The 22541-nt window shown below is 48.8% G+C and overlaps 10 protein-coding genes across 10 annotated transcripts, besides 1 other annotated feature; 5 read left to right on the top strand and 5 right to left on the bottom strand.

Moving 5' to 3' along the window:
• Window positions 1-121: 121 nt before the first annotated feature.
• ACLA_091340 (uncharacterized protein) lies at window positions 122-461 on the bottom strand (the record flags this gene model as incomplete). The annotated part of the gene is made up of 3 exons (XM_001272861.1): window positions 122-163; window positions 240-305; window positions 378-461. 3 exons carry the CDS (start codon window positions 459-461, stop codon window positions 122-124), a joined length of 192 nt encoding a protein of 63 aa, XP_001272862.1.
• Window positions 462-1410: 949 nt separating this feature from the next.
• ACLA_091350 (uncharacterized protein) lies at window positions 1411-1830 on the top strand (the record flags this gene model as incomplete). Its single annotated transcript, XM_001272862.1, has 1 exon — window positions 1411-1830. One exon carries the CDS (start codon window positions 1411-1413, stop codon window positions 1828-1830), a length of 420 nt encoding a protein of 139 aa, XP_001272863.1.
• Window positions 1831-2007: 177 nt separating this feature from the next.
• Window positions 2008-3881, bottom strand: ACLA_091360 (phosphotransferase family protein; the record flags this gene model as incomplete). The annotated part of the gene is made up of 6 exons (XM_001272863.1): window positions 2008-2302; window positions 2357-2951; window positions 3002-3180; window positions 3237-3282; window positions 3314-3449; window positions 3507-3881. 6 exons carry the CDS (start codon window positions 3879-3881, stop codon window positions 2008-2010), a joined length of 1626 nt encoding a protein of 541 aa, XP_001272864.1.
• A 143-nt stretch (window positions 3882-4024) lies between these two features.
• Window positions 4025-4210: a mobile genetic element.
• Window positions 4211-4546: 336 nt separating this feature from the next.
• ACLA_091370 (putative C6 finger domain protein) lies at window positions 4547-6191 on the bottom strand (the record flags this gene model as incomplete). Its single annotated transcript, XM_001272864.1, has 3 exons — window positions 4547-5158; window positions 5227-5481; window positions 5685-6191. The coding sequence occupies 3 exons, from the start codon at window positions 6189-6191 to the stop codon at window positions 4547-4549; spliced, it is 1374 nt and encodes a 457-aa protein (XP_001272865.1).
• Window positions 6192-7493: 1302 nt separating this feature from the next.
• On the bottom strand, window positions 7494-10309 carry ACLA_091380 (cyclic nucleotide-binding domain protein; the record flags this gene model as incomplete). The annotated part of the gene is made up of 2 exons (XM_001272865.1): window positions 7494-7838; window positions 7892-10309. 2 exons carry the CDS (start codon window positions 10307-10309, stop codon window positions 7494-7496), a joined length of 2763 nt encoding a protein of 920 aa, XP_001272866.1.
• Window positions 10310-12443: 2134 nt separating this feature from the next.
• Window positions 12444-13129, bottom strand: ACLA_091390 (uncharacterized protein; the record flags this gene model as incomplete). The annotated part of the gene is made up of 2 exons (XM_001272866.1): window positions 12444-12598; window positions 12673-13129. The coding sequence occupies 2 exons, from the start codon at window positions 13127-13129 to the stop codon at window positions 12444-12446; spliced, it is 612 nt and encodes a 203-aa protein (XP_001272867.1).
• A 316-nt stretch (window positions 13130-13445) lies between these two features.
• On the top strand, window positions 13446-13919 carry ACLA_091400 (uncharacterized protein; the record flags this gene model as incomplete). Its single annotated transcript, XM_001272867.1, has 1 exon — window positions 13446-13919. The coding sequence occupies one exon, from the start codon at window positions 13446-13448 to the stop codon at window positions 13917-13919; it is 474 nt and encodes a 157-aa protein (XP_001272868.1).
• A 988-nt stretch (window positions 13920-14907) lies between these two features.
• Window positions 14908-17988, top strand: ACLA_091410 (kinesin family protein; the record flags this gene model as incomplete). Its single annotated transcript, XM_001272868.1, has 2 exons — window positions 14908-15107; window positions 15165-17988. The coding sequence occupies 2 exons, from the start codon at window positions 14908-14910 to the stop codon at window positions 17986-17988; spliced, it is 3024 nt and encodes a 1007-aa protein (XP_001272869.1).
• A 779-nt stretch (window positions 17989-18767) lies between these two features.
• On the top strand, window positions 18768-19531 carry ACLA_091420 (peptide-methionine-S-sulfoxide reductase; the record flags this gene model as incomplete). The annotated part of the gene is made up of 3 exons (XM_001272869.1): window positions 18768-19053; window positions 19112-19430; window positions 19498-19531. 3 exons carry the CDS (start codon window positions 18768-18770, stop codon window positions 19529-19531), a joined length of 639 nt encoding a protein of 212 aa, XP_001272870.1.
• Window positions 19532-20819: 1288 nt separating this feature from the next.
• ACLA_091430 (uncharacterized protein) lies at window positions 20820-22157 on the top strand (the record flags this gene model as incomplete). The annotated part of the gene is made up of 4 exons (XM_001272870.1): window positions 20820-20861; window positions 20913-21041; window positions 21102-21849; window positions 21961-22157. The coding sequence occupies 4 exons, from the start codon at window positions 20820-20822 to the stop codon at window positions 22155-22157; spliced, it is 1116 nt and encodes a 371-aa protein (XP_001272871.1).
• Window positions 22158-22541: the final 384 nt, after the last annotated feature.

Below are 22541 nucleotides of genomic sequence, written 5' to 3' on the forward strand. Positions count from 1 at the left end.
ACGAAAATAAATACATGGCTTCGGCCTTGGTATAATGTAAATCTGGGTTTGGAATGTGTCGAAACGGTCCATCTTCCATGGCGAGGAGTCGATTTCAGAAATCAATGGAGACCTTGTTCTCTCACTGCGCCTGGCAGGTACCGGTAGCCGCCTTTTCGTCTTGCTGCATCATCCGAAGAGGATCAGTATCCAACCACTAACGCAAATCCTCAGCGACGTTTGGAGTTCATGGCACGTACCAGACAGTATCCACTCTCGCAGATGCCCATGCTGCCGTCCTTATTGCAAGTTTGTCCGATGGGAATCTAACAGCGATGCACATTAGCCTTCTACGATCACACTGATCAGTCTTGTATATCATCCCGGGTCCTCCGTACCGTAGCAGCGGACCTGTTAGGGCCCGCAGGAGCAGCCAAGGCAGTGCCAACGAGGGCGAGGGCAGCAAGGAAGGAGAAGCGCATCTTGTCTGATGAAAGGGAGTGGAATGAGTGACTTGACTTTGGGATATAGAGATAGAAAAGAGTGTATTGGGTTGGAATCTGATGAGAAAGTTGAGCTTGTCTGTCTCTCACCCAGCGACTTCAGGAGGTCTATTTTAGTCTTTGGTCTGGATGTCTGATCGTCAGGATCACTCATGCTGTGTAGCCTGTGTTTCTATGTATAGCAGAAAACCCGGATAATCCCAGTACTCCGTAACACTATTCGGAGCCTTTGTTTGCTTGATCTGAGGTTGTCAATCATGAAGCCTCACCAACCTGTTTGGCTGTTTCTAGCTTGCTGCTCCATCTCAGGGGCAGAATTACTCTGGTTCGACCGTGACGGAGGACTTCTGCATCGAGACTTGGGCCATGGCCGGCTTCCCATCCAAAGCTCGATCTTGAGTTTCGTAATGCCGACTATCTTGAGAAATCGGATATACCGGGGGTTGACGCACGCGTGCCAAGGTTGATCGTCCCTTGTGGAGTAAGTAGCACGTTCGTATTTCAAGTTTCGCATCCCCCAGTCCGAGTGAACTACATACTGTGTATGGCAATGATAGACTGTGTGCACTCTTGGCAGAGACAGTGCAAAAGTTCATAATTATCGTTGCGAATGAGTGTTGTCGTCAAAAAGACTACCAAACGCTTATACATAGGAGATAGTCTTTGGCACTTTGCAGGTAGGGTATCTTTTCCTTGTTACTGTTGGAGGAGAGATGTTGACGTTAAGATGTGATTCAACTGCGTGCCACTTAGGCCCCTACTGTTGGCTGAGTCCAGTGGGGGAAAACACTATCGACTCCGAACTCAAACCCCAGACGGCTGGTCACCTACGGTGAGAAAGGTGGTGTCCTAGAGACGCACGAAGACGTTCCTGGTTAATCCAGAGGAGCAGCAGAGGCTGGAGAGAGAAAAACGCAAAGGGGGTGACATGTCCGGGCCCAGAACGCCGTATCCACCAATCAACATCAATGTTCTCCCATCGCACCCTGCAGGGGTGGACATACCGGCTACAAAAACGACTGTTGGTTCAGCTGGGTCGAAGAATATGGGCCCATTGAAAATCCCCGGGTTCAGGGACATTGCTGTCAGAGAATACGGTGAGTGGCTTGCATCAAATGTATCTGATGAAACCCTCAATGCTGCATTTCGACAAGCGTCTGTCGTAACGCTGTCAGATAGCTTTGACCTTGAGCACATCTACAAGGATCAAAACCCAGAATTCTTCGTTGGCAAAGGGATAAAACCCGGAATTTGCTCGAAGTTCCGTAGAAAACATCCGACACTGGGTAGAGAACGTGAAGAAGGCAATTCCCGCTCTGAAGGTGGTGTAAAGAATGTGTTGGCGTAGAGTGCAGCGTTTTGGCGTTGTTTTAGTTCCGCCTGGATGCATTCGTTAAGATATAGATAATAGCAGGATGTTGCTCCCATGATGAGTTCAGTGCGCGCTATTTACTTGGAATCAAGTTGGCGTTTAGATACCGTAACTCGCAGACTATTTGCCGTTCGCACGCTTTGCTGTGGCATCCTAGACGCTCGGTGGTGAGCTTGTGTTCTTGGCCCAACGGGTCTGTCTTTTGAAAATGTCCCTTTCATCGCCTTTCAAATGCCCAAGACCCCGTTTTCTGAGTTCCGAGAAGAATCCGAAAGCAGCGTCGAACGTTTCAAGACTTGTCCAGCCATCCCTTTTCACAAGACCTTCTATACTGTCAAAAAAGTCCTGGACCTCATTCCATCCATTAGCGTCAAATGAGTGGTTATGTAATTCAGCCTGCGTGAAGTGATACGGGCAATCGCCTTGGATGCCAAGTTCATGCCAATACCTAACAAAGAAATTGAATACCAAACGGAGAACAGAGCAGTATCGAGTAATTTACCTTTCAACGTTAATGAGTGCCTCACGAAAGGAGACAATTTCATCATCCCACGTATTTCCGGCTAGTTCGATTGGAAGGCGCCTTGTCTTCCCATGGTCTAGATGGAATGCTCTGGAAAGCAGAGGGGACCGTTTCTTGGTTTCCAACAGATAAAGCTGGAATAGCGTCGATTTGAATATTTTTTGTTTGATCTGAGCTTGATGCTCAGGGTCGAGATCGTCAAAATTTTCAGGGCGTTGAAGTAGAATGCTGCCTTGGTAGTCCACAAGCGGGGATGGCTGAGCTTGAAGGAAGAGTGGGCCCGCCAACGACCCTTGCCAATCAATGACAGCCGTTATATGGCCATCATCCACAAAGAGATTAGAGGAATGAAGGTCTCTATGCCACAATGTAGGGCGAGTGAGGATGGGATCAATGTCCATAAGGGAGGGGGCCACTTTGAGATACTTTTCTAGCAGCTGCAGATGCGCTTCAGGACTTTTTTGGGCCGTTGAGACCAACGAGGCGTCACTAGGTGGTTTTGGAACGGCGTAATTTTTGATCAACGCCATTTCGCGCTGGCCAACACATAACGCATAATCCGTGGGAGTTGACCCTAGTGACAATTAGCCAAATGAATTATCACATGACCGTGGTGATGCCTACAGGGACCCCGTGAGATGTCCATTGAAGAACGCTCCCTGCGCCAGAAATCCCTGTCGACAGTAGGTCCAATACTGAATGTCTTGTATATATGCTCTTTGAGTTCTGATGGAGCCTCACTGGTGAGCTTGGCGGGGACTGCTCCCTCAACTGCATCACTCGCAAAATATATGCTGCCATAGCTGACGAGAAACAGATCAGATTTTGCACGCCACCGTGAGTGTGAAAGTAAACTTACTGTGAAAATGACACGGACAGCATCTTTGACTCAATAGACACCACTTCTCTCATTATGGAGAGTTTTGAAATCTGGACTCAGCTCATCCCAAATCACTCCAAGCTGCGTGCCAGTTGCCTCTTCCATAAAGATATATTCCGAGCCAGCTGGGTTATTAGATGTGGCACTCCAACCCAATACCTGGGGCACGGGAATTTGGAGGAAATCTCGAGCCTTGCAAGAGGATCAGCAGGCCGCCTCTTGCGCTTGACCGTGGCATGCTTAACTTACGAACTCCATGGTAGCAACTTCGGACGCAGTCGTATGAAATGAGGGACCGGCATTTGGGTTTGGAATACGGGCAAGGACTGATTTTCCGTCATCCATAACCAAACGGAAGACCTTGTTATATCCTCCCTCTGCCAACTTAGTCATCGAGACGCAGCTGCCTGAGCCAATGGCTCGGGCTGCTAAGCCTTGAAGCTCAGCAACATTGAAGGCCTTATAGCGGTCCCGAAGCTGCTGTTCTTCATCCCAGAGCCATCGCCCACTTGTATAACGAAAGAAGTGCTCAAATTCGGGACTGGCTGCTGTCATTTGCTTGGAGAGAGTCTTTATCGTGCGGATGGCGAGGCTTTTGCGATAGGTAGGAAGCGTAGCGGTCATTAAGAATGATCGTGAAGATGCTTGAGAAAGGGCAGGCGTTCGTAACTGATGACCACAAGCCGCACGAGACCTCAGCTTCCGGAAACTCGAAAGAACACGACGTCCGACATCGACCTTCATCGCTGTCGTTGGTTGTGACTGGTTCTCGGACTAGTCGCGCTCGGGGGAGGGCCATGGACGCTCCCGAACAGTCGCTAGTTCTTGCGGATATTTTTGATCGTCTGTTCACTGCATTCAGCTTCTTCCGCCATTTGAGACGTGGTTAGTGACTGGGCTTGTATAATATCACGAATAAAGTGTAGCCTTGAGGCAGGTAGTCTCGGTGCCATATTGTGCATATGATTCTTGCAATACTCGAGGTAAGAGGTCTTTGCGGGAGGATGGATGCAAGAAAGGGCATGGGAGTGGCACTGGAGGTAGGAGTGTATAGGAGCTACGTGTAATATACAGTATTTTATGTTATTCAATCGTTTTACTCCGTAGTTCGTTCTATAATGAATCTATTCTTAAAAAAGGATTATTTACAGCTTCTCCTGATACAGATTTAGTGTATACTCAGGTACGGGCCAAGAAACAAAGCCAGTGTCGCCAGGGTAATCTGTTTTCGAAATCGACTGTATTATGTCCATTCAGAACTCTTTGCTTATAAAATCAATGCTACTGCTTTATCTAAATGGGGCCCCATCATCGCCACTTCGGCCATTCTGCTGGAAGTCATTACTGCCCCCTTGAGGAGGCTGAAATGTGAAATACTCAAGTGCTTGGGCTCCGTCATTGGCAACTGGTACATCATTAGCAGCCAAATCATTCTGCTGAAAGGCATCGTTTCCTCCTTGTTGTTGGGGAGCAATATCCCTGACAGCCAGGTCAAAGAATCGCTCTAGCTCCACTCGCTCCTGCTCGAGCTGGAGTAGGGTCTGTGCATGGTCAGTTGGATCAGGGTTCACAGCTAGATTTCCAGCATTGAGGTTAGTTAGCGGAGGATTGTTGGCTGGAAGGGGCAGCGTGAAAGGGTCAGCACGAATAGGAATCTGCTCCTGCTGGGCAGGCTGGAAATCAGGAGGGAGCGGTAGTATTTGGTCTATATCGTATCTTTCGGGGGCGTTGAGTAGGTTGGGGGCAAACTGTTGTGTTAATGGAGGAAAGTTGTCGAGAATATCGTAGACGGCATTGCTTGACCATGCATCGTAGGGCGGCTGGTGATACTGGTCATTCGCACCCGGGGGTGGCCAGTAAGTAGGGGTGTGTCTTACCGGTGGCTCGTTTGGAACATTCATCTGCTTCCAAATCAGCACTTGGCCTATAGATTTGGTTATGGGTGTGGGTAGAGGAAATTGAGGCTCACATTCTGTGTGGGGAACATGTTCTCGTAGATCAACAACTGCTGCCGCAAGGTCGTATTTTGCTGCCTCAGCTGTTCGATCTCTGCGCGGAGTCTTGCGTTTTCTTGTCTCAGTTGCTCTCTGCCCTGTTCGCATTCCTGTAGGGCTCCCCGGGTTTGAGTCGTACCCGTGGCTCTGTCAGTCGTGTTGCAAGGTACTCCAGCAGCATCACACTGAGAACAACCGCTAAGATTGCGATCGCATCGCAATTTGCGCACCTAGAAGAATCAATATAGTCAGTCTCTGCCTAAGAGATAGGGACGAGTACATATGTATGGCCAGAAGATGACTCCCTAGGGGCCAGTGAATAGAGCACGAAGGAAGAGAATGGAAAGGAGTCCACTCACAGCGGGCCATGCTGTACTCATTTACTGGCCTCCAGATGGGCTAAAGAATCATGGGACGGGGCACTGCCACTTACCCTGCAACGGTCACACGCCTGGCCAGTCCGTTTGGTACTCTTCATCTTTAGACGCATGGTCTCCGAGTAATCTGGTTCCGGATCCCCTCGTCTTCGACGACGGGGCTGCTTCTTTGGCGGCGCTGCTTTCCTCGATGGTCCTGCGGTGACTTTTCTGTTGTCAGCCGGCGTCTCTACCTCTTCTTCCTCACCCTCGCCATTATTGTCTTCGTCTTCGCCCTCCCCATCCTCTTCGTCATCGGTGTTGACTTGTTCCAGCCGTCGTTTCCCCTTCCCCTCTCCTTTCTTCGCTGGGGGATCTCCACTACCAAGGGCCTCACCAATTCCAAACTTGCTCCCAACGACGGCGGGCATAGCCGGTCCTTGGCCAGCCGTCCCCGCGATCAACAGCCTGGGCCGTTTACCGATGAGCCCTGTGTCCGGATCCGGGACCTGAGCACGATTAGTCTGGTTGTCATTATCGCTCGGACTCGTTATCTCATCGATCTTCCGCTTCTGCCCTGCCATGTAGGCAGTAGTATACTCACAACGTATGCGTTTTTCGCTGGTGTAGTCGGACGCGGTGAAGGAATTCTGGAAGGAGCCCCTAGAAGATTAGGAATACTACAAGAAAAGACGAAAAGAAGAGGCAATTGTGCCAATGAGGCGTTGATTCTTGTCAGGTATACTGATGATGCAGATGGAGAATGCCGTACTTTATATCCTAATTGATGTGGGATATCAACATTTCTTTCGCCATCAAAGAGGATATGGTATTTGAGTACACAATGCCGATCTGGACAAAGGTATTAGGTCGAAAGAACCTAGTGCATGAGCAAGATAGAAGGGAAAGGGAATAGTGATCATGGTTGCTGGCAGCCTCTAGGGATGGCGTTGTTCATGGATCATGGCTGAGACTGGAGGTTAAAGCAGTTTAAAGCGTGAAGGACCTTGTAAGAATGATCCCCTCCCCTAGATCAAAGCGATAAAACACTTCTTTTTGGATAGTTATTATCTGGAAATGAGATTCAAGCGCGGCAGACAAAGAAGATCTAACTTTCTCTTGGGTCCTGAAAAACTTGTTTCATTTTCCTGCTTTACCCTACCTTCGTTTGCAGAACAAAGGTATTCTTCACTGGAGAGATGTCGACACATTGACAGAGTCTATTGGAAGCTACAATGCTAGCTCACAAAGACAAAGAAATTGCGAACAAGGAACTTCAAACGTGCTCATGTTTCGAGGACACGCGAGAGGCGATGGAAGGTCCAGAGTCGTCTATTCATTCGTTTCATAGATCCAAAAACATGATTAAGACACGAAATTTTTAAGGTACAAGAGATTGACGACCAAGGGAAATGGTATCTCATCAAGTCCAAAGTAATTCGTAGCGTCACCAAGCCATTCTTTTGGGGGAGAATGCTCTCATGCATGCTCTTCCTTCATGCGAACTCCATCCATGCCCAAATTCCAATGCAGAAAGTGACCCAGCACATTAAAAGAAAACAAAGGGGAAAAGGGAGGAAATATGGCCAAGAGAGGTCCTGCTCCATGTTGATGTTATGAGTCTGAATGCGATACACCGATACTGGGGCGGTTGTTGACTGTGGCTCAAAAGGATATCAAAAGGCTTGGCTGGGGGGTAGCATCGAAGATTAAGAAGATTATAGTTGGCGGAGAGGAGGAACGATAGTAAGGCCGTAGAAGATCTGATGAATAAGTATTCAAGAAACAGAGAGGATTATTTCATGCGAAGAGCAACGTGACCCGTCAAGAGTCTTGGTGTGGTCCAACGTAGGGATGGCAGATTGGACATTGTTGCAGGTGTTGAGTCACCGGAACACGATCCCATTCTGTGCGACTGTCTCGAAAGTAATCCTGTTCTTGTATTTGAGGGCCCCGCCGTCTTCGAGCCAAGGGGCTAGGTTTTTGCACTGGCTCACATCAAAAGAGTCCAGCTGATTACAGCCATCTGCCACTGCTTCAACGCCCACCCCAGTGACTCGAACACAGCCACGCACAGAAAGTCGTTTCAGGTGCAAAAGATGGAGTCCAATGCTACGAAGAGATGGATCCGAAATCGCAGATCCGCAAAATGACATATTCAGATAAGTCAATTGCGAGCACTGGAGTGCGAGTACTTCTGTTGCTGTATCGGATAAGGCACAGCAAAAAGACTAGTGAGTTGTCAGCATATCCGCCGTGACGCCAGGCAATCAGACAATCTTACCAAATCCAGCTCCTGTAGCTGTTTGGCGGCGTTTGTCAGATAGATAATGGCGTTGTCGGTGAGGTAAGTACAGTCTGCCAGACATAATTTGCGCAGATTGGTAAATTGGGCGTTTCCCCAGTACTGAAAGCCTTGATCTGTTATTGTCGTACATCGTGTCAGATCCATTTGCTCTATCCTAGAGGCAGCGTGAGACGCGATATGATGCATCGAACGATCGGTGACATGCTTGCAGTATGAAAGGGTCAGCCTTTTCAACTTGGGGCAGCCATATACGGTGCCAGCTTCGGTTTGCATGGTAGGTTTTACGACTGCTTTTCCCGATTTCGCCGGTTCGCCATTGGGTTTGTGCTGTCCAGGTACGACCCAGCCAATGAGTCGAGCTAGTAGGGTGTCGCCAACCTTTCTGCAGTTGCTTAGATCGACCTCTTCTAAACCTGTTGCTTTGCTAGCCATTTCGAGAACTGCAGATGCAGTTACATCCCAGACACTTTTCATCTTCCAAGCGGTGACGTTAGCACCACATGTGGTGGCTAACTTGGAAAAGCCTTCGTCGGTGATGTGAAAACAATTGCTGATGTTGACATAGTGTGGTCTTTCACCGACAAACGGGCAGATGACTTTGACTAGGACGTCATCCGTGAGGTGACGATTGTACATGCTCAAATCGAGGTGTCGCACCAGTTCGCTGGATGTGCTGAGTATCTCCGACCAATGCAGGGAAACAGCCCGAAAGCGAAGAAGATCATGCAGGTTCAGATATTGGAAGACCTTGATCAGTATATTATCGGGAAGAATTCCGAGGTTATCTTGCCGAGATTCACGCTGTGTTTTCGAGGCTGTCGATAGAACCGACGTCTCGGAAAGGGACATGAGAGACGATCTCGCGGAACGAGAAGCTTGTGGAGGCGACTGTCGCTGTTGGTCACCAGACACCTCCTCTGGTGTCAGCGGCGCAACCGATCCGCGCCGACTTCGAAGCCGAACATTATCCAAGCCAACGTTCAAGAATGGGTCGGGATCCGATGGTTTCAACACATTCTGGTCTTCCATGCCATTGGGGGCACGTGGTGTATCCAGTTCTGTCTCTGTGAGCGTTAAAAGAGGCATTGACTGTCTCCGAGATGCTCTAATTTGGAAATCTCCATCGACGGGCTGGTCAGCGCTTCCGGCATCTGACATCACGACGTCTCCATCGGAAGCAGCCTGAAGTCTTTCCTTGGCCGTGTTCTCAACTTGCTGGCGGACATCTTGGGGCAACTTGTCCCAGAACTCAGCAAGGACATCCCCACTGAGCATGAGACATTCAACAGCCGTGACAGACCGTACGGTTGCAGTGCGGCGAGGTGCCAGAGAAAGGCTCACGACCTCTCCAAAATATTGCCCTTGTTTGAGCCTTGCTTTTACGTCAAAGGCCGGTGTGTCGATCCCGTTCGGCAGAGACTGTTTGTCTTGTATGTCCGTCCTCTCTGATAGAACCTCAACTTCCCCACGTACAATGAAATAGATCTCCCGTCCCTGAGAATCCTGTCGGATGATGTCGGTGAACGGGGGATATGATCGCGGTTGCGCATTGAGTCCAAGAAAATGTAGTATATCCGGAGGGAGGCTCGAGAAGAGAGGCAATTCTTTGAGCAGAAGACGGACGTTCACCGACCCGTTTGCCAATGCGCTTGATGAGCTCTCAGCAGCTCCTAACCCAGGACTTGGGGATTTGCGCTTCTTGTTGCCAGTCTTCAGATTTGTGCCTTGACGATCAACGGGAGCTAGATCTCCGGAATAGGAATCTCTTAATCTTTTTGACCCTCTCCGGACTGGAGTTGCAATGTCAACGGATGGCGTTGACGTCTCCTTCTTCTTCTTTTCCAGGATCATCAGTCGTTCCTGTGCCTCGTCCCGTATCGCTCGTTCCACTTCCGGGAACCGCGGAAGAATGTTTCTAAAATCCTCTTTGGATAGAACGACCAGTAGACACCGCGTTCGAGCAATGATTGTTGCAGTGCGAGGCCGATCCATCAACACTCCAATTTCACCGAAGAAAGCGCCCGGTTCCAGTTCGGCATAGATACTCTCACCATCACGCGAGGTGACGGAGACAGCCCCCCGCACCAACCAGTATATCGCCTTGGCCTCATCGCCTTCGGTCAGGATGTAATCGTTCGGGGCACTGAGCTGGGGCCGGAGATGCTGTGCGACTTCGACCAGGAATGACTCTGGAGTAGATTGGAACAGAGGGAAGGAGCGTAGTCGATCGATTAGGTCTAGAGGTAATGCTTGGATGTGAGAGGATGCCAATGGAGACGGTCGTGCTGGTCGATTTGGGTTAGTGATTGAGTCGAACGAATGGATGAGCGAAACAGTGTCGGAGACGGGCGTGACAGCCTTTGTCCCTCCGCCAGACCTGCCATGGCGCCGCATGATGGAAGAGTTACGATGCTTGGTTCGAATAGAACACAGAGCGATAAGATGAGACTAGATTTTTGTCGTCCGATCAACCAAGCAGCAGATATAGAGAGGTCGCTGGAAAGCGATCAATGGGCCGATGACGTCGACGAGAATAGTGATCACGGGAGCTTCAGAATAGCATCGTCAGTGTAGAGCGCGGGGAGAGAACAGGCGTCAGCAATGAGGCAACATCTACAGTCGCTGGAAGTGGGGGAATGAAGGGTCACACAGTGAGATAGAAGCTGGGAATCCTGAGCAATTTGGCAAATATGTTGAAGAACAAGCATAGTAGTAGTAGAGAGTAGTAGAAGCAGTAACGATGAATGATTAGCAGGTGATTTAGTTTGGCGGACAGCGGGAACTGTTCCAAAAGAATTAAGAATACTAGTAAAAAGTAGTAAAGCGGGGATCACCAACGTCAAATATTCTAGAATGATGCGGTTGAGCTCCACCGCTACGGAGTCCTTACTTCACGACAGCCACTGGAAATAAAATGCTCAAGTCAAGGTATCTAATAGATATCAATTGGAGAGGGAGTCTTATCATCGACGCTATATTAGTCTAGAAAACTGGTTGACCCGGTGGAGGAAAAGGGAAGAAGAAAATCCATTTGGATGGTGCAAAATGCTTTAGAGGCTCAAGATGCAGGGTTAGTTTATGTTGGGTTGGATTCTTACAGGGGAATGAATGTCATTCGGCCTATTAGAAGCACAAGACCGAGTCAGAACTGGTTTGAACCCATTAGATAGTCGGAATGTCAGCCTTTGACTTTTGAGCTGAAAAATGTTGAAGCTTATGGTGGGATGTCTGTATTATGCTCAGGTCTATTATTACTGAACAATCCTCTGGAACCCCCGGGAGGTGGTAGATAGAACATGGACATTATAACGATCTACCCTAAAACAGGTTCAAGCCATATGTGATAGTTAGATTACGCAGAAACTAATGGACTGAAACAAAAAGGGATTGCATGCAAGATTATCCTCTTCAATTAAAGATAATCCTCATGGTTGCTCTAAGATAGGATAACCGTGCTGGAAAGTCTCCAAGCATGAACCCCACAACCCAACTATAATGCACAGGTCGAGTATCATCAAGCAACTGTTAATGATAATTCTCATGATGCTATTTTTGTATCAAGGATAAATGTGTACAGGCGTCCAGCTTTCTCTTGTATACTAGAGCCTCCTCAAGGTACGAGTCCTTCAGCTTCCATCAAGATTACGCAAAGGGACAAGTGACAATCCATATAGATAAACACCCTCCACAGATGAAAATACGCGGACCACTGAAACCTACTACTCACATAGGCGATGGTCTATTTTTGCTTGAGAAACTACACTGATACGCCCAAGGCAGTTCGATCGATTTGTTATCAGTTCCGCGGTCCCCTAGTTTCGCACACCGATTGTCCAGCGTACTGCCCAGCAATAATCCTTGCTACTCTGTCAAATGAGAAGAAACCTGCCATAGGAAAAGTAATTTCGATTAATGTTCGCGGGAAACCGCAGGGCCATCCTGCTTCTAAATACTCTACAGATATTCGTCAAATGTAGGCTGAACCTCAATAGACGATCTCCCGGCGACAGGAAAGTATGTACACTAGATGCCGAAGACTTTTTTTTTCTTTTTTTTTTTAATCGGGAACTGGCAGCTCACAACACCAAGAACGAATATGTTCTGATTGCCTGGGATCCCACCTCTATTCTGTGGATGAAAGCTAGAGACATCAGCCTGGTTTCACATGCATTGTGCCCAGAACCTGCATGACTGTTCCTTTTTGGCGATCACTCCCACCATTTCCTCGTTGATAAGAAAACGATTGCTAGGCGAAAGTGTTTCCAGGGTCATTGCCCTATTCGTACGCCATCGTAAGAGATTAGTGCGAGTTCAGAGACACTGATCTTGGTCAGCTGTCTGAAAACTCCCTGGATGTTGAGCAGTCTGATCAACCGGCTTGTGCCTTAAGCCTTTTGATCTGTGACCGCAACACATGTCTGGCCATGTTTGCTTATCGAGGGATGGACCTACACGGCGGGATGCGTCGTGTTTTGGGTTCCACAATGGTCAACGGATAAGAAGACAGTTTTGAGGAAGATCACAGTCTTCATTTGTCCCCATGACGGTTACCCAGGATGAAGTTCACATAAGCCGGCCTGTTCCCCTTTAGCGTCTCAAGAGCGTCCTGCATCAACCCATAAGCGAGACTCAGTTTCAGCCCTAGTTTCGTTGTGCGAGCAGCGGTGTATACGTCGTGTCGGGCTGAAGCAGACCATCAATTAGCTATTGTTCCATCGTGTAGAACCCCAACACAGTAAAGAAGATGAAACACATACCTAGCAGACTGTAAATACCTGAAAAGGACAGTCCGGCTGTGACCGTTGACAAGAAATCCCTCTTGTCGTGCCGAGCATAGTCCACCGTTTCTTCGAAAAGGCAGAATGCAAGAGCACCAGCACTCAGCTTAAGCCCCATCTTCAACCCTTCTTTAACACCTCCAACAATGGCTATGTAATTCTTCGTCTTGTGGTATTGGAACCATCCCGTCGATGTGGTCGGGAAGCGATGGGCATTTTCGGCGCGAAACCGGTACGCAGCTTTTTTGCTGCCGTGAGAAGATCCGATCGCCATGCCGACAGAGAAAGCTGACAGCGCCGTAAACGGTAGCCGCTTGTCAACTGGAATCCCAAGCCTGGGAGGAGTATCGGATTCGAACAATTTGTCCCAGTGGAGGATCTTGAGTAGAGTTGACGACTCCATGGAGCGCGCCTGGCTTGAATGGTCGGCTTCCATAGTGGCGTACTTATGGTCAATAAAGCGAATTTAAAGTGGTATGAATGATCAATTTGAAATAAAGTTTTCAATCTTTCCTGTACAGGTGCCAGCTTATCGCAATTGCTTGGGAGTTGATTGTCCTCAAGTTATTATTTTGGCGGAGAGCTGATTCATAGGCACTCGACTTCTCCGATTTCCCGCTTGGCTGTCTGAAAGCTCCGAGGCCCCGCCAAAGCTGTCCTAAGAGCCGCATACAAATCAGTTTAGGTCTCAATAGCCCACCATGGTAAGTCTACGATATATATGTCCTCAGTACTGTCTTATCTAACAAAGTATGGCGAGCCAGCCACAGGTCGATCCCTCAAGTTTGACACTCTTGTTCAAGAAGCACAAAACTACCGTGCTCTTGATGCTTCCTCCCCACGAGTCCATCACGACTGCCAAAGAAACGCTGCTCAAAGCTCTCCAAGACCGAGGGATCAAGGAAATCAATGGAGACTCCATTCCTGAAGATCACGCAGAAATCGAGCTGGGTGCCCCGGTGGATAAGAATGACCTGGAAAAGGGCTGGACGAGACTGGAGAATGAGATACCAGGACTTGAGAATGGATCCAAGCGTGGCGCCGGGAAGAAAACCAGTTTAAAAGCAGCAGATTTACGGAATGGACAGTCTATTGCCTTCAGGTTTCGGAAACCCCGTGAACAAATGGATAAAGAGGGCGACCTCGATATCGATCTTGACTTGGACGATTCTGGATGGGACGTTGTCTTACCAAGCCTTGACGACGAGGAAGAAGAGCCAAATTGAGCTGGAGACACATCGAACTTTCTTGCTTCTTGTTTTCGGCGCTTGGTTAGGTAGGAGTGTTCACCATCTGGCGTTAATATTGCTTTGACAAATTTATGAGAAAGCTTTCAACTATCCTATTGCCCGGGCTTTAGAGTCTCGTATAGGCAAATGTACAATTAGGACAACCCCTCATAGTCACCCATGATTTCTTAAGGGCATGCATCTTTCCGTGGAAGGAGTGGACGAGTACTTTCTATGTGCCTGTTTGTCTTGCGCCCACTATCTAGTAGATAGCTGATGCTGTGTACTTCAGTAACAAGCATGATGATCAGTCTAAGAACTGAAAGTCCAGCCTCTATGGTTTCTCCTTGGCGCAGTAACGGTCTAATGCTGAGTCAAGCTGCCAACATATCTTCAAAAGTCTACGGTCTAGTATTAGAATGATCATATCGAAGCTCTGGTACATGGTATCCGTCCCTGGTACGTAGACTTTAGCATCATGATGGAAGGCAAGGCGCGCTATATCAGGACAGGACCCAGTCCTTTGCAAGTCTGACAGCCAATCAACGGTGAAAAGGATGTAGAAATATGAAACAAACCCTGTGGTATTTCTCTCTATGGGGGTTATGGGTTCAAGTTGAAGGGTGAATCACAAAGCGCACGCGACAGAGTCTTTATCGACACGGGGGTATGGTTGCTCGGAGCAACGCAACGTGGACAACACTCAGGTGTCAACAAGTGGCTTCGGGGGGAGACTAACCATTGGAGAGCTCAACACGAAACAGACCTTCAAGGAGATCCACTGTCAACATTCTTCGACTACGGGCTCTTGTGTTCTTAATCATTCGATAACCTCTTCTTATCTCGTTCTTTCCCTCAGTTTTCTCCGCGTGGCCGACGGGTGCAGCATATCGCATGATACCCCGATAATCCGACCTCCGTTCAATCTTCACTTGGAATCTAACTCTTTTTTCTCAACCTGGAGGAACGTTGAAGGATAGACGCCATGGCAGCCGAAGGCGGCGCCTCTTCGATTACAGTCACCGTTCGAGTTCGACCTTTCACAATCCGAGAGGCAGCACAGCTCCCGAAATGCGCAGACGGTCCTGTGTTCCTTGGTGATGGCTCGCTAGCCGGAGCACCAATCCCTAAGCTCAACCAGAAGGGGATCCGGTCCATCATCAAGGTTATCGACGATAGATGCCTGTAAGCCTAGATTGTGGTTAACCATCTCAATTGGAACAGCTACCGACGATAGTGTAGGGTTTTCGATCCGCCGGAAGACAACCCCGTTCAGAAATTTTCGAGAAGCGTCGTGCCCCAAGGGAAACGCGTCAAGGACCAGACCTTTGCCTTTGATCGAATCTTCGACCAGAATGCCTCGCAGGGTGAGGTATATGAAGCGACAACGCGAACTCTGCTCGACAGCGTCCTCGATGGTTACAATGCCACTGTTTTTGCTTACGGTGCTACCGGATGTGGAAAAACACATACAATTACTGGTACAGCACAGCAGCCCGGTATCATCTTCCTTACCATGCAGGAATTATTCGAGCGTATTGACGAACGAGCGGGAGAAAAACATACGGAGGTTTCCCTTTCGTATTTGGAGATTTATAACGAAACGATCCGCGATCTTCTTGTCCCAGGCGGCAGCAAAGGGGGCCTAATGCTTCGGGAGGATACTAACCAGTCCGTCTCTGTCTCTGGGCTGTCAAGCCATCATCCACAGAACGTTCAACAGGTCATGGACATGATTATGAGGGGCAATGAGTTTCGCACGATGTCGCCAACCGAGGCAAACGCCACTTCCTCGCGGTCGCACGCCGTCCTCCAGATCAACATTGCTCAGAAAGATCGCAACGCCGATGTTAACGAACCACATACCATGGCAACATTGAGTATCATTGACCTGGCAGGAAGTGAACGTGCGAGTGCCACAAAGAATAGGGGAGAGCGACTGTTCGAAGGAGCGAATATCAATAAATCCCTCCTTGCACTGGGCAGCTGTATCAATGCCCTCTGCGACCCCCGAAAGCGCAATCATGTTCCTTACCGAAACTCGAAATTGACGCGTCTCCTCAAATTCTCGCTCGGTGGCAACTGCAGGACAGTAATGATTGTTTGTGTCAGTCCTTCGAGCCAGCATTTCGACGAAACGCAAAACACTCTGCGCTACGCAAACCGGGCCAAGAACATTCAGACCAAAGTCACACGGAACGTTTTCAATGTCAATCGTCATGTCAAAGATTTCCTGGTGAAGATTGATGAGCAGATGAACCTGATCAATGAGCTCAAAGCTCAGCAGAAAGAGTCGGAGAAGGTGGCATTCGCCAAATTCAAGAAGCAGACCGAAAAGAAGGACGCAGCTATTCGAGAAGGAATCTCCCGTATTCGCAACGCATATGAGCACTCATTACAAGAGAGGCAAGAGAGGACCAACAATATGATCAAATTGAGACAGGTTAGCCGCAGGATCGGTATGCTGTCTTCATGGATCGCTGCATTTGATGCCGTTTGTGAGAATTCGGAGAACAGGCAGCCACTGTCAAATCTGCAGGCGATTCGAAAAAGTGCACAAGGAATTCTTCTTGAGTTGGAAGGTAGTCGGCAGCATTACCACCAGCGGCTGGCCAAGAACAACTGGGATCGGGCCATGAACTCGGCTGTCGAGAACGCCGTCCGCCAACTTCGGGACTTTGATATTAGCGACAACAGCGACGTTGCCAATTTCGACCGGGAGGCAGAACTTCTCCGCTCGAATGCAGAGCGAGAGGCTCTCTCCACTGTGGCAGAGCAAGACAAGACAGGCGAAGCGGCAATAGTGCAACTTCTCCTGCAAGCCCAATTCGAAACCATGGCCTCGATCGAACATCTAATGGAGATGAATGAAGAGGAAGCGGTCGAGATGGGGAAGAAGATCCTTCTGAAGATGCTCAACTCTTCATCCACTGTGGCAACCAACGTCGTGAAGCCCGATGGCGCTATGCTACCCGCCCAACCCCTCAGTCCTTTGAAACTGAGTTCTCCTAAGCAGAAAAAGAGGCTGAGTGTAGCCCACCTTCCTGTGGCGAAAGCCCTGGACGCGCCGATTACTTTCGCGCCCACAGCACCGGCATCACCGACAAAAGGATCTCCCCGGCGTCGTAAAGTGGGTGGTGGAAGAAAAAGCGTTAGCTTCTCACCAAAGAAGCCACAGACAAAGACAATTAAAAGGAGTGTCCGATGGAAGGACGATGAGCAGGATGGTGCTCTGACCGAGTATCAGAAAACACCCCAAAAACTATTGACGGAGATTATTCCTGAAGAAAGTCCTAGCGAACCACCTCTACCTCGAACCTCTCCCATCCCTCGAGGCATCCCGGTACCCAGCAGAAATATCAGCCCCTTCTGTTCTTCCCCAGTCCCACAATCTTCTGAACCAACTCTACATGTACCAAAGAACAATCGCTTCAAAGCTGGCTTTTTGACAAAGAAACTGGGTAGCTCACCTATGGCTCCGCCCCCAACTTCAACGCTCCCACTCTCTGATACCGAAAGTTCCCCTCTGCGTGATATTGAAAATAGCAGTTTCCTGAATCGGAGCTCCATTGACCGTCCATCACGAATCGCCGTCCGCACGTCTAGCGGAAGCTACTCCAGCAGTCCAATGTCGGATAGCAAGGACAGCTGGAAGGCTACCAAAGACGATGCTATCAAAATAACTTCAGCAATGAGACGTATCTCAAGTGGGTCATTCGGTCCTGGTGCTTCTGCCAATGCTCTCCGTATTCACCGTCGACGAAGTCCGACATCCGGAACTTATGGAAGCTCTCCAAGCGAAAACACCATGTTTACTGCATCGCAGGCAAGACGCATGGTGAAAAGTGAGAAAGAGCCTGACCCCAAGCCCAGAGTCTTGAGCCCCCGGGCTCTTCCCATCATGAAAAACACCAGTCAAAGGCGGACTACATTCGGAGGAGACTTCCGACCCCGAGATATCAGCCTTACAAGCAGGGACGCAATCAGGCTCAGCGTCATGGCTGCTCCAAACGTCGAAAGACCCCCAGAGGCTCTCTACCCCAGCTCTGGAGGCAGCTGGAGGTAGTTAACATTTTTCTTTTTCTTATTTTGGTTAGTTTCAGGCGATATGGGTGCTTGGGAAGGTGTTTCGAAATACAAATACCATTGTCCTTTTCTTTCTCTTTCCATCAGTGTCCAAATTATTCTCAATATGAGAATGTCATCTCTGCTGAACTTCTCGTTATAACTTGCATTGCATAAATGGGATATTCCGCACAGGGAACATGGGAACATAAGCGCGCTTTCTTTGTTGCTTAATACTGCCGATGTGTCCCTCTGTACAAAAAGATACCAATAATATTAAGTTAAATTTGTATGATTAGTATTAGGGGAGCAATTTGGAGCAGTTGGATTTGCAGACCGGAGTCCGCGGCCCAAGATCCTACTCGTATTTCCTCCTGCTTCGTCTGCAACAAACATGTCGAAGTCTTCCAATTGACTACAATGGAATTGTTTGTATATTCCAAATCTCGTGCGGAGAGCCTCGAATTTTCATTATGTCATTGCGTCAAATGACGCCAGCCCATCTTACTTAAGCGTCAGAGTGATGAAGACAGTTTGACAGAAAGGGGGGCGAACTTCAGTGGTGAAGAAAGATTATATAGACCCAGATTCGCCATTCGGGGAGCTTTTTAAGGGTACTAAATTCATTCATCTGTCTGCAAGAAGGAAATTGGAGCTTGTCTCTACTCTCCTCAATTGATCACCATCCCATCCCCGCAATCGCGGCAATTCGGCCTCGCGCCTCTCAGATTTTTTTTTTCTTTGTAATAGGTAGATATCCACGTCTCAGTTATTTATTTCATGGCTTTTGGTGCACCTGCCATCGGATCTACCCTATTCTCACGCTTATTCCGTCCTTTCTCGACTAGCTCCCCTATCCTTTCCCTGACATCCGAATCAGCATCGCGGGATATGTCGGACAACACGCAGAAGGCGACACTGGCTGCTGGTTGCTTCTGGGGAGTCGAGCATCTGTTTCGCAAAAACTTTGGCAATGGAAAGGGACTTCTAGATGCCAAGGTGGGCTATTCTGGCGGCTCGACGTCGTCCCCGTCCTATCGAGCTGTGTGCACTGGTCAAACAGGCCGTAAGTTCTTCTTTCTCGGATCGAGTGTGCCTTCGACAACACTAACGCTGTATGGCAGACGCCGAAGCGGTGCAGATAACGTTTGACCCCTCTGTCGTCAGCTACCGCTCCCTACTTGAGTTCTTCTACCGCATGCATGATCCCACCACCAAGGACCGCCAGGGCCCTGACGTCGGCACACAGTACCGCAGTGCGATCTTCACCCATGGCGACGAGCAGCAGAAGGTTGCGGAGGAAGTCACCGAGAAGGTGAGCAAGGAGTGGTACAAACAGCCCGTCTCCACGCAGATCATCCCTGCAGGTCAGTGGTGGGACGCAGAGGAGTACCATCAGCTCTACCTGGACAAGAATCCTTCGGGCTATGAATGCCCTGCCCAGTAAGTCGCAAACTGGCGGAATCTCTGGATTGAAAGCTAAGTTGGTGCTGATTTTGCTCTTTTACAGCTTTGTGAGGAACTTCCCTCCGCTTTCCGCATGACTTTTAGCCAAAATATAGATACCATATATAGTTCGAATTGTTATTTCATTTAAGTTGATGTTTCATTTGAGTATAGTCAGTCTCGTTATCAAATCATTGTATTATCTGAAGACGAAAAAGAAACGCGAAGAGTCCTGCACAGATCCGAGATGATCACACACTCCGGTCTGTGTCTCTGTAACGTGCATGCTATTTAGACTGCTACATGCTAGTATTCGGGACTGGCTGCGGTTCTCTTTGAGACCTAAGGATGTATGTATGTATGTTCTATTCCAGAGACTCTGAAACTACATATGTTCTGATAACCATCATGAGCTTGCAGGAATCAGATATATTGATCCTATACACAGAGCATATAAGACCATTTCACTCATCAGTAGGGATACTTTCTTCTCATGTCCTTCTATTACGGAACTTTCCCTCCTAGAAGGGGCTGAATGGTTGAAGGTCATACAAGATTATCCCAATGAGATTAATGATAGAGACATCCAAGACATGACCTTTTGGGTTTGTGAATGCTACGTGATTGCCTCAACTTTCTGGACAAGGGTGAAAGAGAATCATGGGATGTAGAAAAAAAAATGTGAATGAAGGTACCCACTGAGGTGCTAATGATTCTGGTGTAGACCTTCACTTCCCCAGAAGAGAAATAGCCAGTATAATCCTAAGCCTCACCTCTCCCTGCTTCCCTCTTTCTTTAAACCACATCCCTTCGTATCCTCCACGCTTATTCATTATCATCGATTAGGAGACACCCAAAAAGTACTTTCATCGATCTAGTATCTTCTTGTTTGCAAGACGCGTTCTGCTTCCTGTCAGTGCAGCGGTTTGGGAAGAAAGCTCTCTTGGAAAACAAAGGCTCTAGATCATTCTCTTCTCCTGCAAAGCTTTCTAGACAAACACCCAGTGTCATTGAATCTTTGAAGAACCACTGCTCATCTCCCCAGCTCTTTTGCCTCCCATCGCACCTTCATCTTCTGTGTACCTGTCCTGCAATTCTTCAGATACTACTCCCGGTCTGGTCATCTGCAGTCTAACCACCGATTCAATAAATATCAGGGAAGCTCAAGCAGTGTTGGTCAAGCCTATCAAGACTTTTCTGCCTTGGGATCCATTTCTAATGTTGAGCAGGACGGAAAATAGATACCTCGCTTCAGTTCACGTACACCACCTCTCAAGACGCACAACAAGAGCAAGCCGCGGCTTGACGAGACTTCCAACACCAGCGGCTCCCTGAATCAACTATTGGGCTGTGTTTAGTATGGGGATATACACAATCGATGGGGCCATGGCTGAGGCCTTGGGCCATTTGAACCGTATCTCTTGCCATGTGAGGACCCCTGCCAAAAGAAAATGAGGTGGACTGTACTGACGATATCAGTTCCGAAAGCATGGACAACACAAATCTGCCAATGAGCTCGGCAAACTGAGCATTATGATCGTCAACGCATTCTCTGAGGGCGTTGAGCATATCCCGGATAACGAATACATGTTGGACGAGGATCATATGGTGAGCGTTGCATTGTCAATTTCTATGATACAGCGTTCAAAAGCTACTAACAGGCACAAGCATTCATCCAGGAGCATGACCGCCGAGGATCAACAGAGAGCTATGCACGAGTCAATCCAGAAGCAAGCCGTTGCTGCATTATTGAACGAAGTTGAGAAGGAGAAGAAGGAACCTGTTAGGGGCCATGGCAAACGAGCTGGAAGCTGGGCCGAGGTCGCCAGCTCTATGGGCAATGTTCAGGGACAGCCTAAAGATACCATGCATTACCTATCTCCCATGTCCATGTCGTCTGTCTCCGGATCGAAGCAGAGTCACGAAAACGAGGACGAGAATGGTCTTGGGACGCTGGACTATGCTGGGGTCTCGCTCCCTCAGGATATTCCGGAGGTCAAAGCAGGCGTTGTGCGTATTCACGGCAGAGTGACCAAAGATATGATCCATTTCATCACCGCCCGCATCCACGAGGGGCCATTGCAGGATATCCGGCTGGAAAGCAACGGAATGACTCAAGTGGCCTTTCAGTTTGCCTCGCATGCTCTGGCATTTGTGAAGTCGAACCAGGAGATGGAGGAGATGCTTGGATATGGGCGCTTTGGCACCGGATACAATGTCGAGCTAGCCGAGGTCATTGATTGGGACGACGACCACCGTCGAATGAATCAGCCAGTCCGAGAACGTCGCCGCCTGTCTTTTGCAAGAAAGAGGCTGTTCGCCGACAACATGTCCCCTGAAAAGTGGAAGCAAGACATCCGTGCCTTGGCGGGTCCTGGCAACATTGATTTCCTCTGGGTCTTCAACTCTGGAAACGGTAAGTTGTCTCCACTGGGATCCTCACAGTCCCTATCGTGTTCATGTGCTTGGCTGCTTGTATAGTTTGCATGGCCCTTTGCAGACGAAGGTAAAGCTGACCGCAACATAGCAACTGCCGTGTTCGCGAGCACTGTCGTTGCTCGTCGAGTGCTGGAAGCCTTCAACAAGTGGAAGAACACTCGATCTGTCTACAGTGGGGTCTCCGTGACTTACTCCTCAGATCCCTGCGAGAAAGAGCTCGTTTTGGTCAAGGACATGGGTCGCCCAGCTTTTGCCAAGAACTACGCGAAGAAATCCATGCGCTGATCACAGAGGACGGTGGAGCCATCGTCCGATCGTGGAGCCATGGAGATAGTGGATGATGAATCAAAGGAGACGGGATCATTGGGCATGGTGTTCATGCCTCATAGGAGAAGTCGATAGTCGATATGTGTGAGACATCGAAGGAGGACCTGAGCGCAGAGAACCAGCATACACAAGCGGGATGCGATTGCTAGTTGGACTGATACATATTGTTGTTCAGATTTATTGGGGGGTCGAACGTGGCAGTGTGGGCACTTTAGATGGTTTTACAGCAGCATCCATAGCTGCAGGTCGTTGAGGCGAATGAGAGATGCGTCCACTGATGGGTTGACATGGGTGTCGCAAACCATCTTGCATATTGATAGTCTAATGACAGTGTCATCCAGT

This window comes from Aspergillus clavatus, genomic scaffold, assembly GCF_000002715.2.
Source record: "Aspergillus clavatus NRRL 1 1099423829798 genomic scaffold, whole genome shotgun sequence".
In the NCBI taxonomy this organism is placed as follows: domain Eukaryota; kingdom Fungi; phylum Ascomycota; class Eurotiomycetes; order Eurotiales; family Aspergillaceae; genus Aspergillus; species Aspergillus clavatus.